General features: G+C 38.6%; 3 protein-coding genes across 8 annotated transcripts in view; 1 reads left to right on the top strand and 2 right to left on the bottom strand.

Annotated features, from left to right (window-relative positions):
* The window catches only part of SLC35D2 (solute carrier family 35 member D2), a 58,469-nt gene that overhangs the window by 15,072 nt on the left and 25,472 nt on the right, over window positions 1–17,925 (top strand). For 3 of the 6 annotated variants that reach the window (XM_036021490.1, XM_036021488.1, XM_028531495.2), the window contains exons 3-6: window positions 1,008–1,094; window positions 8,554–8,621; window positions 16,656–16,727; window positions 17,628–17,696. In XM_036021490.1, coding sequence (XP_035877383.1) covers window positions 1,008–1,094; window positions 8,554–8,621; window positions 16,656–16,727; window positions 17,628–17,696 — 296 coding nt within the window. The remainder of the gene's footprint in view (window positions 1–1,007; window positions 1,095–8,553; window positions 8,622–16,655; window positions 16,728–17,627; window positions 17,697–17,925) is intronic. The other 3 variants (XM_036021487.1, XM_036021491.1, XM_036021489.1) reach the window with 3 other exon arrangements.
* On the bottom strand, window positions 11,401–12,548 carry LOC114512565 (heterogeneous nuclear ribonucleoprotein A1-like; the record flags this gene model as incomplete). Its single annotated transcript, XM_036021493.1, is given in 2 exon segments — window positions 11,401–12,068; window positions 12,071–12,548. Coding segments are annotated over 2 exon segments (933 nt in total), but the record flags the coding sequence as incomplete, so codon positions are not given.
* On the bottom strand, window positions 12,643–13,135 carry LOC114512566 (ATP synthase subunit g, mitochondrial-like). Its single transcript, XM_036021492.1, is given in 2 exon segments — window positions 12,643–12,897; window positions 12,900–13,135. Coding segments are annotated over 2 exon segments (393 nt in total). The 5' UTR covers window positions 13,134–13,135; the 3' UTR covers window positions 12,643–12,738.

Raw genomic sequence — 17,925 nt, 5'->3', positions numbered from 1 at the left:
AGCCAGCAGACCTAATTTTAAAAGTTTGAATTGGGGGTATTTTCTTAGCCCTTCTCCGGGCGGGGGAAACGTCGCCCGGGAGCACAAACTTCCAAAATAAAGTTCATCTGCCTGTTAAAAAAAAAAAAAGTTTGAATTGCAGAATATTTTAAGTAAGTGTTAGTATATTTCTGTAATAACTATAAAGTAAGTTATAAATATAAACCATAATTATAATTCAGCATGGGTGCATGGGTTGGTTTAGTTGTATAAATCTATTATGGGTATTATTAAGTTTATAAACTCATTAGGATCAAGGTTTAGGATTATAATCATATTGAAGGAGTGTTTAATTTTTGCATCCTAATATGAAGAAAATTGAGAAAGTTCTAAAATTTGCATAAGAAGATGATATTAAAATTTATATTTGATAACAATAATCTGGAGTATTACTAATATACCTGGTGTACTCCAGTATAATAGGATTTGAATGAGACATTTTTGCAAATACTGGAGACATTGGAGAAAATATAAATTCCTTTTAAAATGTATTTTTCTCTTAATTTGCCTTCTGTGTTATAGAAGTACTGGACTTTACCAAAAAGTGGTTTATGTGTGGAGTGTGTCCCCTTCTCTGACCCCCATACTCACTTATGGGAGAAGGTGACCACATGCTTAGTACATGGAGAATGAGGTCCAGGATGGAGGGTCCTCAATGACTATACTCTGGTCAGTTTTGGGGACACTGTTCCTGTTTCCCCTTTGTCACCATTTCTTAGGTCCCTCAAGATAAAGGTTGTGTGTGAGTCTATTTGATGTTGTACTTTTTTGCCTGTACGTCAGCTGAAATTCATACAGTGGCAAGAAAATAAATTTTAATATTATAAGAAATAGTTAATTTTTCTTGGAATCTAGAAAATGATTTTTTGGTATATATTTCTTTTTTATGAATCTGTTTTCTTCTGATGTCTTTGTACCTCAAACAGTCCAGACATTTTGCTGAAGTTTCTTTTCCCCCTTTCCTTTAGATGGCAGCTACCATAATGATACTGTATGTGTCCAAGCTAAATAAAATAATTCACTTCCCTGATTTTGACAAGAAAATTCCTGTAAAGGTATGTGATAACAAGTACATACGGCTATAATGGAAGATGTGAAAATGTTATAGAATTTACAAATTGATCTTACAGTACAGGTCCATTTCTGTATACACTGTGATTACTGCCTGCACTGGGTAGAAACATAATAAATAGTTAAAAATTATGAATATGATCATACATAGGGAAGAAGGCATCATGTGTGAATGTATAGTTGAATAAATAATCATTACCTAGGTCATAAGATGGGATCACAAAACCCTCCTCACCAAATTCTTTTGTAATAATAATTTCCTGGCTTTTCCATAATTTTTCTAAGTTTTTATGAATCCCTGATTTTTTGCAGTTTAGTTTTGCTTATTTTTGAACATTATGTAAATGGAATTAAACTGTGTATTCTTTTGTATCTGCTACTTTCACTTAATATTATAACGGTAAGATTCATCCATGTTGTATGTAGGTATATTCTTTTATTATCTGCTTTACTATGTAAGGTAATTTGGTTTCTAGTTTGGCAGCTAGAAAAATTAAAAGTACTGTTTTGAACATACTTACAGTTGGATCTCATCCAGCATTCCCATAACAAAATACCACAGACTAGGTGGCTTCAACAGCAGAAATTTTTCTCACAGTTCTGGAGGCAGGAAGCTCAAGGTCAAGGTGTGAGCAGAGTTGGTTTCTGGTGAGAGTTCTGTCCTTGGCTTGTAGGTAGCTGCCATCGTGCTGTGTCCTCACATGGCCTTTACTCTGTGTGCCTCTACTCCTGGTGTCTTCCTTTTATAAGGACCCTGGTCCTTTTGGATTAGGGGTGCACTCTTATGACCTCATTTAACCTCACTTACCTCCTTTTAATGTCCTATCTTCAAGTACAATGATCTGGGAATTAGGGATTCAAAATGTGAAGTTTGAGGGCACACAATTTAGTCTAAAACAGCACATGCGCATAAGTTTCTCTGGGGGGGTGTATCAAGACATGGAGCTGCTGACTCCTATGTATGTCTTCACCTTGAGTGGGTACTGTCAAATTATCCTCCAAAGTGGTTGTTACCAGTTTACTAATGACAGAAGTACACTCCTGTTGCTCCTTATTCTTGCCTCCATCATTTTAAAATGTGCTAATATGGTAGGTGTATAATAACATCTTCTTAGCTTTTATTTGCATTTCTCTATTTATTAATTTATTTCATTTATTTCTCTAGTTACTTATTTTTAATCCTCACCTGAGGATATTTTTATTGATTTGAGAAAGAGAGGAAGGGAGAAAGAGAGAGAAACATAGATGTGGAAGAGAAACATATATTAGTTGCCACCTGCATGCACACTGACCAGGAATCAAACCCACAACCTAGGTATGTCCTCTGGCTGAGAATTGAACCTGCAACCTTTTGGTGCATGGGACAATGCCCCAACCAACTGAGCCACCCATCCAGGGCTCTTTTCACTCTTTTAAAAAATATTTTATTTATTTTTAGAGAAAAGGAAAGAGAGGAAGAGAGGGAGAGAAACATCGATGTGCGAGAGAAACATTGAACTGTTGCCTCTGGCACACGTTCCCATTCAGGGACCTGGCCCGCAACGAGGCCTATGCCCTTACTGGGAATCGAACCAGTGTCCTTTCTGTTTGTGGGACAATGCCCATCCCACTGAGCCACAACAGCCGGAGGCCCTTTTCATTTTTTAATGTCCATTTGGATATCCTTTTTTGTGAAGTGCTTGTTCAAGACTTTTGCCCATTTTTCTATTGAGTTGAAGTCTTTTTCTTACTGATTTGTGTAGGAGTTGTAAAAAAATATTTTAATGATAGTCCTTTTGTTACTTATGTACAGTATTACAAGTCCATTTTTTCTCTTTGTGGCATATCTTGTTTTCATTATGATGTATTCTTTATTGTGTAAAGGAATCTTAATTTTAAAATCACTAATTTTATCAGTATTTTCCTTTATTATTAATCTCTTTTTTCTTATTTAGAGAATTCTACTGTGAGGCAGTAAAGATATTTTTCTAGATAAATAGTATATAGATTTTCAGAATTAGGTTTTTAATCTGCTTGGAGCTGAGTTTTGTGGATGGTGTGAGGTAATAATCCAATTTTATTTTTTTCCTAAGTTGGGCACTCAGTTGTCACAGACTCAACTGAAAAATCTGTCCTTAATATTGTGCCATTGTCATTCACATGCACGAGTCTGTTTCTGGGCTCTGTCTGCTTTTTCATTTGTCTATTTGTGTTTTCTGCACCATCACCATACAATCTTAATTTCTATAGTTGTAGGAAATGTCTTGTTATCTGATAGTGTTGCAGAATGGACCTCTGGTGGGGGGGACAAGATACTGTTACTGAATGGGACCCCTCCCCTGGGGTCCCTCTGCACTAGGTTCCCCTTGCCCGTCACCCTTAGGAACTATGACTCTCAATGCCAGAATTTGGTAAAAAGGAAAGTAACTATTTATTCAAAAGTTATACGGGTTTAGGATTAAGACAGAATGTCACCGTTAAAAATCCCAAAGTCCCTTAAAACACCCACAAATACACATAATCCTTCCTTCCCCCCTTTACCCAACCAGGCCAGTAAGGGCTTCCATTTCTCAGTAAAAAATAGAAGTCCATGGCTCAGCTAGACTCTTCGTCCTTCCCAGTAATCCGTGCTCGGCTGCCAGGACTCCCTCGGTTCCCAGCACCATCAGCTGTGTTTCCACGATCTCCAGTTCTTCCTCCAAAACCACATGGCACCTTCTCATGGCCCACCAGCAAGAGTCCTTTCACCCCTTTCCTTCCCTTATTGTCTCTTCTGCATTCTTCCAAATTACTAAGGGAGAGCTCTGCATGGCTGCTATACCTTGCTTTTCTCCTTCGTGGTAAAGGGAGCCCCAAAACCACATAGTTAGAAGCCACATGGCTGCCATGCCTGGGTTTAAATCCCAGAGTGAATCTTCATCTGCATCCATGTTTCTGAGTCCTCCCACAGTCGGCTACACCTGCCAGCACTCCCGCAGTTTCTAGCCTTTCTGGGCTATCGAAGTTAATCTGGGCAGGTGTGGCCCAGTGGTGAGAGAGAACCATCTCCAAGCCCTGATGCAGGTGCTGTAAGGGGGAACTGCCTCCCAATTACATCCTGGATCAAAGTCACGCCCATCTCCCTGGGTCAAAGCTGCACCACAGCTACTTAACATATCTGTGAAGCTAGCCAGCCATTATAGATATACAAAATAACCATTTTTGCATATCAGGTGTGAAGTTGGCCAACTGTTGATATGGAAAATAACTCTCAAAGGCCACCCTCCATGTGTCCCATCCCCCAGTCAAGACTTGTGGGGTTGGGGATATCATATATTTTCATAATTTCATGGACACCTGAGTTCTGGACCTGTTACAAACCCTTCTTTTTGGGGGGCCCTGGCTGCACCCCATTACAGTAGAACAAGTCTTTCCTTCCTTGTTCTTAGTCTTTCACATTTCTATATAAATATTGGAAGCAGCTTGTCAGGCTTCAGAAAAATAGCCTTTTGGGATTTTGATTGGGGTTGCATAGAAGTTATAAGTCAGTTTGGAATGCATTGACATTTTTAAAGTATTGAATCTTTCAGTGCATGAACATAATATATATACACCTTCTTAGTAAAATTTAATAATTTTCTTTGTAGAGTTCTAATGTTTTTGTTAGATTTATTCTGGAGGTACTTCATTTTATCTCATTTTTTTGCTATGAATATATCTTTTAAGAATACATTATTTGGGAAATATTAGAGGGCATATTTTTATATCACTTTTATATTGCAAAGGTGCAACCTATTAATCACAAATTATTTGTAGTTTCTTTTGGAAATTTCTACATTCACAATCAGGTAATCTGTAAAAAGTGACGATTTTGTTTCATTGTTTTCAACATTCTCACTTTTATTTCTTTTATTTGCTTTATCTATAACGTAAGACCTCTAATGCAGGGTTGATAGAAATGGTAGTACTGGGCATCTTTGAAGTCAGAGGAAAAGCTTTTAACAGTTCGCCATTTACTAAGGTTTTGCTGTTTGTTTTTTTAAAGGTTTATTTTTTTTAGGGAGAGGGGAAGTGAGGGAGAAAGAAAGGGAGGGACCATTGATGTGTGAGAGAAACATCAGTGGGTTGCCTGTTGCAACCCCCAACAGGGGTCCTGACTGGAATTGAACCTGCAACCTTTCGGTTTGTGGGATGATGCCCAGCCCACTGAGCCACACTTGTCAGGGTTGCTGTTGGTTTTTTGTAGACACCTTTTATCTGTGATATCTTTTGCATAACTTAATTTAGTGACTGAAAACAATAATCATTAACTGACTGGTATGGCTCAGGTGGTTGGGTGTCCTTCCGCAAAGCTCTGGACCGCTGGTTCCATTTTTGGTTGGGGCACATGCCTAGGTATTGGGTTCCGTCCCCAGTCATCTGAGGTGTGAACAGGAGGCTGCTGATCGATGTTTCTCTCCCTCTCTTGCCTTCTTTTTCAAAATATGTAAATGGAAAACAACAACAACAACCCAGTAATCATTTAATTATTTCTCAGTTACTGTGGTTAAGGAATTCAGGAAGGTCTCAAGTGGGCAGTTCTGGCTAGAGTCCCTTATCGTTGCAGACAGATGACGTCAGAGCTGAAACAATGATGGGACTGGGGTTGGTTACTGCAGCTGGGGGCTGGTTGTGTATCTCTCTCTTCTGATAAGCTCAGGCCTCTCCATGTGGTCACCCATCTAGACTAGTTTGGGCATTTTTACAGATGGCAGGCTCAGGTAGTCATCATAATTGTTACATGCTGGCTGAAGTCTTCAAGGGTGAGAGTATTCCAGCAAGGAAGTGCCAAACTGCGTTGCTCTTTATGACCTAGCCTTAGAGGTCACATAGCATCATTGCATTACATTATTTGTTAAATAGCCCTGCCCAATTTTAAGAGGAAGGGATGTAGACCCTCCCTGTGCATGGAAGGAAGTGTCAAAGTCACATTTTAAGAGCATGTGGAAAGGGAGATATTGTTACAGCCATCATCTCTGTTTGTAGATTTGTTTATTTCTCTCAGTATTTCTGCCAGGCGTTTTGTTTTGTTTTTATTTTGAGGCTATATCTTTACGTGCCAAAAAATTTACCTAGTTAAATCTTTCTGGTGATGTAAAGTGTTTAATTACATGAGCCGGATCACTTCTGTTTCAGTGCTTTTAGTGTTACCCTGGAAATTACAACAGGCACAACTAACTTATCATACTAAAGGTGATTAATACATGTACCCTGACCCTCAACAGTGCCAGGCCTTTCACCCATTTATCTCTCCTCACAGTTTACGTGCTTTTGTCAGCAGATACTTTAATATATACTCTACCTTTATTTATATTTCACAATATACTTTATTTGCTTTTTAAAAAATCTACCAATGTTTATTCATATTGTCAGCATAACAGTCAAACCTGTAGAGAATTTTTGTGAGTTTATTTGAGTCAAAGTGATGACAGTTGCTGGGATGCAGAACCTTAGGAGAATGGCAGTCTTGCACTTTATTTTTTACATTACAAGTATAAGAGGAGGTATAAGTGGGTTACCTGAAATCTACTGGTGATTAGGGAGGAGGGAGGAAGCAAAGTGGGGAAACCCCTGGGATTGGATAAAAAGTAAAATGATAGACACATCTTTTACACAGGCGGGTACAGGATAGTTAATAGTCAACAATTAACATGATAACAGTAACAATGAGGGGATCTGTGGTCTCCCTCTGGTGCAGTGCCTGTGCTTTGAGGGGTCTAGAAAAAGGAAACTTGACGTTGCAAAGGTATGCTATCATAGGTATAAAAAGACAACAGACAGGCTCAGCTAAGGTAAAGATTGATTCTGTTAGGGGAAAAATACCCACCTAGCACATGACTACCTGCCATGAACTGTTTTTAGTTAATAAGTTTTCATTTCAGACCATCTTTTGTGGTTACTTTAGGTCTCTGTGTTTGTAAGGTCACCACGCAGGCCTCCCCTGAGGTCATTGCCCCCTTTCTTCCACAGTATTTACCCAGGTATTTATTTACTGCTTCCTTTGCTTTTCTTTCCCATTTTATCTCACACTTCACATTTGCTTCCTGATTGAAGCACCTACTTCAGAATTTACAGCTAGAGATGAAGTCCCCTAGTTTTCATTGGTCTGAAAAAGTCTAAATTTTTCTTTTGTGGTTGAAAGAAATCTTTTTGGCAGAATTTTGAAGATAAAATTCTGCTCTCATCTGGCTTCTATTGTTTCTCTCTGGGTTTCTGTTTTCTCTTTAAGTTTTGCCCTGGGAATGCCTATTTTTCCTGTTCTTTTGTGCTTTTATGAAGGTTTTATATGCTATTTTATCTAGCATTTTAAATTGTTTTCAGCAGTGGGATTAGCATAAATAATTTAGCCCACTGTTACCAGAAATTACAAGTCAGTATTGTTTTTATTTTGAATCATTTATGGAAATGAAGGTAACTGATCCTTTTCAATGCCTAAGACCCTCTAAAGTTGTATTATCACCAGCTGTGTTATTGTTGAGTCAGCTGTAGGCGGTTAACCTGAATAGCTGTTGATGAATAAAGGGGAGGATCTATTAGCCTCTCTTCCTCAAATCTTTCTTGTGCAAATCTCCTCATAATAGAGTTCTATAATGTTTCAAGCACGGTACTTATTATTTCAAAACCCTTCAAAGGGTACCTTATCTGACTTACATGCTTAATGCCTTTTTAGAGGAAAAAGAAATATTAAACTCACCTTGATTGCTATGGACTATTATGTCAGTTAAAAAGTTCTTAAAAGTTATCATATGGGAAAGGATATATATTTTTCACTTAAGGAAGACTAGGTCTTACATTTTGTTTCTTCAGTATGTTCTGAACTGTATACCTCTTGACAATCTGAATATAATTCAAAGCTCAGAGCTCAGTAAACCTAATTCAAGGACAGAGTGAGGGTGTGCATTGCTTGACTTATGTAGATAATTATTTTGGCTTTTAAGACAAAGTAACTTGAAAGTAATGTGGCTGGTATGCACATCTTTTTGAATGGGTCACCAGTCTTGTGACATTCCAGTGAGATGTGAACCAACTTTGCCTTCATCCAGAAGAGTGCAGTGCATATATGTGTGGAAATACAGAAGTTTGCACATCTTTTTACAGCCTTTTGAACTTCATGCATGAACTGTAAACACCCATCCTTAACTCACCAAGAGAGGTCCTTGTCCAGAGGCTTCCTTTAGGAACAGAGTCTATTTTTGTGGGCAAGGTCAAGATTTCTGTTTCTGTCCAGCTCCCCCATGAATATGGATATCAATGCTCACCTAGCTATTTTGATCATGTGGAGAAATGTGTGAATATGTTTTGGATTCTGCACAATTCACATTCATTGCAGAGAGAAGAACTCAGAAGCATTTGCTTACTGCTGGGGAGTGAATGTCACCATTTTTATATATGAAGGAAAATATGTTATTGGAATTCTAACCAAATATTCTTTCTTTTTTATTGAAGCTGTTTCCCCTGCCTCTCCTCTACATTGGAAACCACATAAGTGGATTATCAAGCACAAGTAGATTAAGGTAGAGTGCCAGAGAATGATTGACTGGAGACCCTTCGCTTGTTTGCTTCTGATGGTATACAAAGGCTACATTTGATTTTTTAAGATATTGCTTGGGCTACATATAGAACACAATAATATTTAATAATTTGTAAAATAAGATAGAGTTTTGGGTTTAATTTGTTAGTGCTTTTAGAAATGTTAAAAAACTGTTTCTCTCTCTCTGTCTCTTTTTTGTTTATGTTCAAAGTCTGCCCCCAAAAAGTGAACTCTCTTGGAATCAAGATACAGAGAGGGTGATTTATTCAAGAAGAACTGTGTATATAAGCATGGTTGTGTGTAACTTTTGGTTTCATCACAGTTTTATAAAAGTGGAAATGTTCTGTCAGATTTGGTATAGGTCAGGTTTGGTACAGGGTAAAAGAAATAACAGACATTATTTTCAAGTGTGTGCTATATACTTCTGAAATTTGCCTTTAAACTTATTTCAGGATCCTTTCATTGACTAGGTTTGTTTAAAGTAACTGTAAAATATAAAAATGGAAGTGTAGAAAGACCCAGCCATCCTATAAAATCAGGAAACTTGGTATGAAATATGTAGCCTAATGAACATACACTAGTCACTAATCTGTGACAAAGATATAAATAATGAAATTTGTAGAAAGGGTGACACCTGCTTGTATAGTGAACGGAAAAGAGCAGGTAGAAGGTAGACCAGAAGGAGAAGGACATATAAAATGGAGAAGTGTGAAATTTGGCCAATGGCCTTTCTCTTGTTTAGAACGGAAAGGACAAGTATGGTTATGAAAAAAAAAGTGAAATACTGTTTTCAGTTACATATTTTAGTTGATTTGTTGTTGTCTGCTGAGATCAGGGTAGTCATTTTTCCTTAATTACCTCAAATGTGTTTTGAGGCTTCCTGTGGTAGATGTTATTGCTGTGCTACCATGTACCCTCTCCAGTTCTGAGTTCTCCTGTGGGCAGTGCCCTCGGTCAGCAATGACGGCTGGCCACCTCTCACATTGGGGGTCTCTGCCTCCCATGTGAGGGTTTCTTTTTTTTTTAGTGACCCTAGTAGAAACATCTTTTTGAAAAACCTTTAATTTGTTGGGGTAACATTGGTTAATAACTATATAAGTTTCGTATGTACAACTTTATAATACAACATCTATGTACTCTATTGTGCACTTACCAGCTGGTGTCTAGTTCCCACCCCTCACCATGTATTTGACCATCTTTACCCTCCCCTTAGTCCCCTCCCCCTCTGGTCACCACCATTCTGTTGTCTGTATCTGTGAGTTGTTTTCTTTTTTAGATTTTATTTATTAAATTTAGAGAGAGGGGAAGGGAGGGAGACAGAGAGGGAGAGAAACATCAATCAGTTGCCTTTCACGTGTTCCGAACTGGGGACTTGACCCACAACCCTGGCATGTGCCCTGACCTGGAATCGAACTGGCAACCTAAAGCTTTGCAGGATTGTTGACGGGAGAGACCTGGTTCTTCTTGCTGATGCATGTAAAGAATTACATATCAGCAAATCTAGTAGTATGTAATCAGTTTATTAGTGGCTCCCTTCCATGGAAGAGAACAGGACTGGGTAGAGTAGGGGGTGAAAGGCAAAGTTTCAGGGCAAAGCAGGGTGAGAAAAGCAAAAGAGGTTGGAGACCAGAGTAGCAAGCCCCTGGGCAGCCTGAGGCCAGGTGGCCAGACGCCCTGTGGCCTGAGAGCTAAGAGCACCCTGAGCCTGAGAGAGAGAGAGACAGACAGACAGACAGACAGACAGAGACCTTTGTTCTCAGGACTTATATAGTTGGTGGGATAGGAGGGGAAAAATTACATATTGATTAATGGGTAAATGTGGCACCAGCTTTCCTGGGGGTTTGCTAGCCCGAATTCTTATCTTGCTCCAGGCCCTATTTGGTCATCTTGTTGTAAAACAAATACCTGACAGTTAATTAAAATTGGGGCACTTTCCAAAGTTATTTATGGGCTGTTTTTGTAAGCATTAGGGACTCCCTCCTAAAACAGATAGTGACCAGAGGTAAACAGTTAACCGAAGTTGTTTTATGGGCTCTTTCTTTGGGCACTGGGGACCCTCTCCCACATTCAGGCCTTGGGATGAAAGCACAGTTTCAAGGCTTTCTTTCCCAGATAGTGGAAATGCTACACAGAATTTCAAGGACTTTCTTTCTTGTTAACATAGTGTTTCTTGTGATATTGAAACACCTGGCAATATTATCAGAACAGGCTTAGGACTGCTGAGTTAGCATGTGAGACTTGTCTCCTTCCTCCTCCCTGCCTTGGTTTACCATTTATTCTACCTAATTGGTAAAGGGCGTTTCCTGGCAACCAGGGTGATAAATATTGCAATCTCAGAGTTCTTCCTATGCTGTCTCCTGCTTCAGGATGACGCCCAACCAACTGAGCCACACTGGTCAGGGCTATATCTAGGAGTTTTTTGTTTGTTTTGTTTCCCCATTTGTTGCTTTTTTGTTTTATATTGTACATATGAGTGAAACCATATGGTTCTTGTCCTTTTCCATCTGACTTATTTCACTTAAGATTTCTCCATGTTGTTGCAAGTGGCAGTGTTTTATCTTTATTTTTTTTAAAGACACATTTATTCAGCATCATGATCAGACTATTACATTTAGCAATCAATAGCATGGGTGCAAAAAGGAAAAAAAAACTGCATTAAAAACCCTTTGTTGGAATGCTTTACACTTTCCATAGAACAGAAACTAAAATAACCTGTTATACAATTGGTCACAAATACAGTCCTCGAGTTTTTTTGCCCATTCACATGAGTATTGACTAAAACATGTCTTCTTTGTAGCAGCTAGGCCCTGCCACCACTGTGCTTGGCTGAGTTCACAAATCTGTTGTAACCTGTAGCTTCCCTGTCACTTCTCTGGCCCTCCTCTCCTGCTAAGCTTTGTTTCCTGGCATAATTAAAACCTTCTGCCACTGCCATAGCCTCTGCTGCTGCTGGAACCACCATAGCCACCTTGGTTTCATGGTTTGGCAAAGTATTGGCCTCTACCACCATAGGGGCCAGAGCTTCTGCCTCCAAAGTTTCCTCCTTTCATGGGTCCAAAATTTGAAGATTGATTGTTGTAATTGCCAAAATCATTGTAGCTTCCACCACCTCCAAAGTTGCTTCCATCATTACCAAATCCATTATAGTCATCCCCACTGCCACCATATCCACCACCACCACAGCTACCACCAAAGCCACCTCGACCACTGAAGTTTCCTCCACGACCAAAGTTGTCATTCCCACCAAATCCACCTCCACCACCACCTCTGAAGTTTCCAGAACCACTTCGACCTCTTTGGCTGGATGAAGCACTAGCCATCTCTTGCTTAGATAGGGCTTTCCTTACTTCACAGTTGTGGCCATTTACAGTATGGTATTTCTGAATGACAATTTTGTCGACAGAGTCATGGTCATCAAAGGTTAAAAAGCGAAGCCTCTCTTTTTGCCACTGCCTCAGTCAGTCATGATTTCAATCACTTCAACTTTCCCACACTGTTCAAAATAATCTCTTAGGTGATGTTCTTCAGTGTCTTCTTTAATACCACCAACGAAAATCTTTTTCACAGTTAAGCGGGCACCCGGTCTTTGAGAACCTTCTCTTGAGACAGCCCTGTTTGGTTCCACAACTCTTCCATCCACCTTGTGTGGCCTTGCATTCATGGCTGCATCCACCTCCTCCACAGTGGCATATGTGACAAACCCAAAGCCTCTGGAGCGCTTGCTGTTTGGATCTCTCATCACCACACAGTCTGTGAGCGTTCCCCATTGCTTAAAATGACTCCTCAGACTCTCATCTGTTGTTTCAAAGCTCAAACCTCCGATAAAGAGCTTCTGTAGCTGTTCCGGCTCTTTGGGAGACTCTGACTTAGATATGACGACTGCAGAAGAGAGAACTTCAACGATGCTTACTCAGCGGCGTCCACCGGCAGAAAGCTTATCTTTTTTTTTTTTTTAAGGCTTAGTATTATTTCATTGTGTGTATGTACCACATATTCTTTTTTTTAATATCTTTTTTTTATTCAAATACCATTCTGATCACTCATGGTCCAAGGACATTGAAGTAATAAACCAAAAGGAAATAGATGTTAAAGATTGATCTTCAAACATTATAACCAGTGATGCCATGCTTGCCCATGATCTCGCTGACGTAAAACCACATCCACACCTCAGTCGCCACCAAACCAGTCAGCACAGCTTCCTTAACTGGTAGCTGTTTGAAACTACCAGTTTGAGCACTATTGACTATTGACTACTGAGTACTTTTTTCAAGCTCTGAATAGCTGTTAGGATCTCAGCAGGGGCTGGAGGAAGCAGCTGAACCTTGGCATAGTGCCAAAATGTGGCCATTCGAGGTTTCAAGCAAATTGCAGCAGCATTTACCAGCACTGGGCCCTTCTCTGTGAGGTTACAGACAAATTGAGCCATGATTGCAGGATGGAAATTCTGTGGCCCTGCTGGCCAGCTGAATTTCACCCCTTGAAAGCTGTACCACATATTCTTATCCAGTCTTCTGTCAAAGGACATTTAGATTATATTCATGTTTTGGCTATTATAAATAATGTTGCAATAAATGCAGGAGCATATATAGACAAATATTTATGAATAAGTGTTATCAGTTTTTTCAGTAGATATCCAGAAGAAGGGTCACATGGTAGCTCTATTTTAAATTTTTTTGTAGATATCCTTGTGTTGGGTCACATGGTAGCTCTATTGTTAATTTTTTGAGGAACCTCCATACTGTACCACACAGGTGGCAAACACAAGTCCGGAGGGCCAAATCCAGCCCTTCTCCCTGTTTTATCTGGCCCCGTATCTTGTTTCTACCCTGCGGCAGCGCTGAGCTCCTTGCCCCTAGTTAAGGAGTAGTTACATTTATACAGTCCTAAAATTACATTTGGCCCTTTGAAGGCAACTGCGAGGCTGATGTGGCCCCCCGCCCCCGGTGAAAATGAGCTTGACAGCCCTTCTGTTGATAGCAGTTTACATTCCCACCAGCAGAAAAGAATCTTTCCAACAAATGGTGCTCAAACAGTTGGACATCACATAAAAAACTGAATCTAGGCATGGGCCTTACTTCTTTCACAAAAATTAACTTTAAAAAGATCATACACCTAAATGTAAACTGTAAAATAAAAAGCTGGAAAAAAAACTTAGGAGAAAATCTAGATGACCTTGGGTTTGACAATGAGTTTTTAGATACAATACCAAAAGCACAACCCATGAAAGAAAAAAATGAAAGCAGAACTTCATTAAAATTTAAAGCATTTGTTCCTAAAGACTATGTTAAGAGAATGAAACGACAAGCCACAGACTGAGAGAAAATATTTGCAAATACATATCTGATAAAAGACTTGCATCAAGCAAATGAAAATTTGTAAATTCATGAGAGCAAAAAAACAAACAGAAACAACTCTCATTGGTTACCAATGAAGATGACAGAACACTGTTATTTCTCTGAACATTTATAAATGATTCTCTTATCCTGCCTTTCCTATGTGAAATGGTGAAAATTTATACTTATTGAAGAAGTTTATACAATAAATACAGAAGGGGTAATATAGTTAAAAAACCATCATTTTACACTTTGTAGTGAAATAATGGGTCTAGATAATCATCATCAATGGATACTAAACCCATTAGGTGAAAAATTGATGTTTACTTGTCCCAGCATCATGTGTTCAAAAGACTGTCCTTTCCCTGTTGTATATTGTCTTGGCACCCTTGTTGAAAATAATTGACCGTTATTGTGAGGATTTCTTTCTTTCTTTCTTTTTTAGATTTTATTTGTTTTTAGAGAGAGTAGAAGGGAGGCAGAAAGAGAGGGAGAAAAACATCAATGTGTAGTTGCCTCTTGCAGGCCCCCCACCACAGACCTGGCCAGACCTGGCTGGATCTGGCCTGCAACCCAGGAACATGCCCTGACTGGGAATCGAACCAGTGACCCTTTGCTTTGCAGACCAGCACTCAGTCCACTGAGCTACACCAGCTAGGGTGAATTTTGTTGTCTTTGATGCTATCATAAGTGGAATTGTTTTAGTTTCCTTTTGGATTGCTTATTGCTAATGAATATAAATACAACTGTTTTTTAAATATTCGTTTGTTTCCTGCATACTTCCTTAATTCTCATTAATTGTAGTAATTTGTAGTAATTTATTCATTTATTTATTTGAGAGAGGGGAAGGTAGGGAGAAAGAATGGGAGAGAAGCATTGATGTGGGAGACAAATATCAAAGTGACAGAGAAACACTGATCAGTTGTCTCTTGCACATGACCTTCTGGGACTGAACCCAAAACTCAGGCATATGCCCTGACTGGGAATTGAACCAGCATCTTTCACTTTGAGGGATGATGCCCAACCAACTGAGACACACTGGTCAGGGCTATAATAATTTTTAAATGAGTTCCTTAGGCTTTTCTATATATGTCATCTGCAAATAAAGGTGACTTTATTTCTTCCTTTCCAAACTGTATGTTTTCTTTCCCACCTTGCTTAATTGCCTTGTCTAGACCCTCCAGTACAATGGTGAATACACTTAGTGGTGAGTGAGAACCTCCTGGTCCTATTTTTGGTCTTAGGAGGGAAAAATCATACCTTTGATCACTAAGTATATCTTACCTGCTTTTAAAAGGCATTATCTAAAAATATTTTTTGAAGTTAATTGAAAGTAACAAGACTTTTAAGTTGAATGCTTTGACAAAGACAATTCAAACCAGTCTCATATCTTTTTTTTTATTTTAAGCTGTTTATTAAGAAACAAAAGACTCAGAAAGAACCTTTGACCCTCTCCCCTTTCCTGCCCAAGAGATTAAGCTCTTATAAGAAATCTTTAAGTGTGAACATAAAGTTCACACTTGGTCTCTGGTTGTAGTGCCACTGTTAACATTAAATCTCAGGTCTCAGGTGTGGTCCGGAGGAGCTGGCCACTCCCCCTCTGGGTTGTGATTCTGACTTTCCTTTCCAAAGCCACCACCTTCTGAGGGGCCCATCTGGAAGCAGGTGGAGGTGGGCTGTCCCAACCCTGGCAGTCTGTTGGCTGTGCACTGAGCTGTGTCCTAGAATCTCTGGGTTTTAAGAGTTGGTGGAAGTGTTTTTTAAAAAAATTAATTAATTAATTAATTAATTTTTAGAGAGGGAAGGGAGGGAGATAGAGAGAGAGAAATATCAATGTGCGGTTACTGGGGGTCATGGCCTGCAACCCAGGCATGTGCTCTGACTGGGAATCGAACCTGCAACACTTTGGTTCGCAGCCTGTGCTCCATCCACTGAGCTACACCAGCCAGGGCAGTGGAAGTGTTTTTTTAAAGCATTGAATGTAACCTCATTACATAAAGTTTTGGAGGAAAAATGACTGGTAATTCTACCTGCTAGCACACTGTTTTAAATATTCATTTTTAGTCTTTTAAAAAAATATACAGAATGTACTTTGTTATAGTTGTAGGCTCTACATAATTTTGTATCTTCCTTGTTTTATTTGATGTTTTCTAATAGTGGTAAAGTTATCACATACAATGTTTCCTCAGTGTATTTATCATAATTTATTTAATCATTGCTTTGTTGTCTGACATTTTGTTGTTTCTGATGTTTTTCCCAAAGATACTACTGCAGTGAACACTTTTGTACACATGTTTTGTTCTTTTCTTTGGTTGATTACCTAAGATAAGTCTCCCAACAAGAAGTAATTAGGTCCAGGGTTAGGCCCATTTAATGACTCTTGATGTATGTAGCCCCAATGTGTTTTGCCAAATGGTGTACTGGTTCACCTTGTGGACTAGTTTAGCACAATTTTGTAGTAGTTGGATATTATGTTCTTTTAAATAGTTAATAGATGAAAGTGACTAAAGTTATTTAATTTCCCATTTTTAAATTATTTAACATGATTTGTTAGTAGTATACATGAGAATTAGGTCAATTCCTCATATTTAATTTGGAAAATTAGTGCCTTAATTAAAAATGGGAAACATGTTAAAATTTCTTTTTGTGCCTGATGTTATTTTTCTTAAATCTTTTCCTGACAGCTTGCCGATGTTCACCGTGCTCAGGAAATTTACCATTCCACTCACTTTACTCTTGGAAACCATCATACTTGGGTGATTTTTGTTTTTTCCTCCATTCCTCTGATGTCCTGTTTCCCCTTTCCTGCAGTATTTTTACCTAGCAAATTCTCAGTATCTAGTCTTCTTTCCAAATAGTTGATTTGAATCGCTAGTAGCAATAACTTTAGGACAAATAATTTATTATCTTAAAAATAGTCTCCTATTTCCATAATACCCTATGAACTTATTGAATGATTTTTAATGATAATTTTATATTAGACAAATAATACATGTTTGTGGTAGAAATTTATTTAAAAAAAATAGTAACCCCCAAACAGATATAAATCTGTTTCCTGAGCAAGGTGGAATATACACTGATTTTGAAATACAGAGGAAAAATTATCTGTGTATATATAAGCTAGGAGGGGAGACACTCAGGGAAATCCATTCTGATGCAGTGATTATGTCACATTAGAATAAGTTTGTTTTTGTAATGTTGGGTTAGAAATTTTTCATAAGGATATTGAGGCTGCCATTCATAAAGGTAATACCTGATTTTGCTGTGAAGGTTATTTAGGAGTGAAATTTGGATGATGCCCCAGTTTTATCTTAATCTTTGGATGCTTGATATAAGTACGTACCAACTAGACCAGCAGCAGGAGGTGTTCTGCATTTTGTCTCAGCATCTCTCTAGTGAGAACAGAGAAATGCATTTATAATTAGATTAAGGTGGTTCTTAGGAAATGCAGTAAATTTGGTCAGACTTACTGATCTACTTACAAAAAATACTTTCAATGCTTTCTCTAGGTAAAGCATTATTCGTTCAGTTTTAGCTATAAAACTGTTAACAGTGTTTATATTCAGTTTGTTGTAAAAATATGTTCTATATATTTTTTTACTCTCCTTTCTTTGGACTGTCTGTCTCTCATCTGCCCGTCTGTGTATTTATTACAGGAAACAGTATTCCTTGAACATCATTGTCAGTGTCTTTGCCATCGTTCTCGGTGCTGTCATAGCAGCTGGGTAAGACTTTGGACAGTTTCTGCTCAATAACTTCTTTGTGTGTTTGACAACAGGCCCAGCCTCATTCTCATTTTTTATTTTCCATCTGGCTGCCGTTGAATTGAGCAGCCAAGGGACAATCTGGTGTTTGGGAACCTCTCTGGTGTTCCTGTGAAAGTCAAACTGGATTCCGTGTTGGCCGGAATGTTTCTGAGAATATATAAAGAGAGCATTATAAGATATTAATACA

This window comes from Phyllostomus discolor, chromosome 3 (assembly GCF_004126475.2).
Source record: "Phyllostomus discolor isolate MPI-MPIP mPhyDis1 chromosome 3, mPhyDis1.pri.v3, whole genome shotgun sequence".
NCBI lineage: Eukaryota > Metazoa > Chordata > Mammalia > Chiroptera > Phyllostomidae > Phyllostomus > Phyllostomus discolor.
Note: the sequence above shows the minus strand (reverse complement) of the source record. Positions and strands in the feature narration are given on the sequence as shown.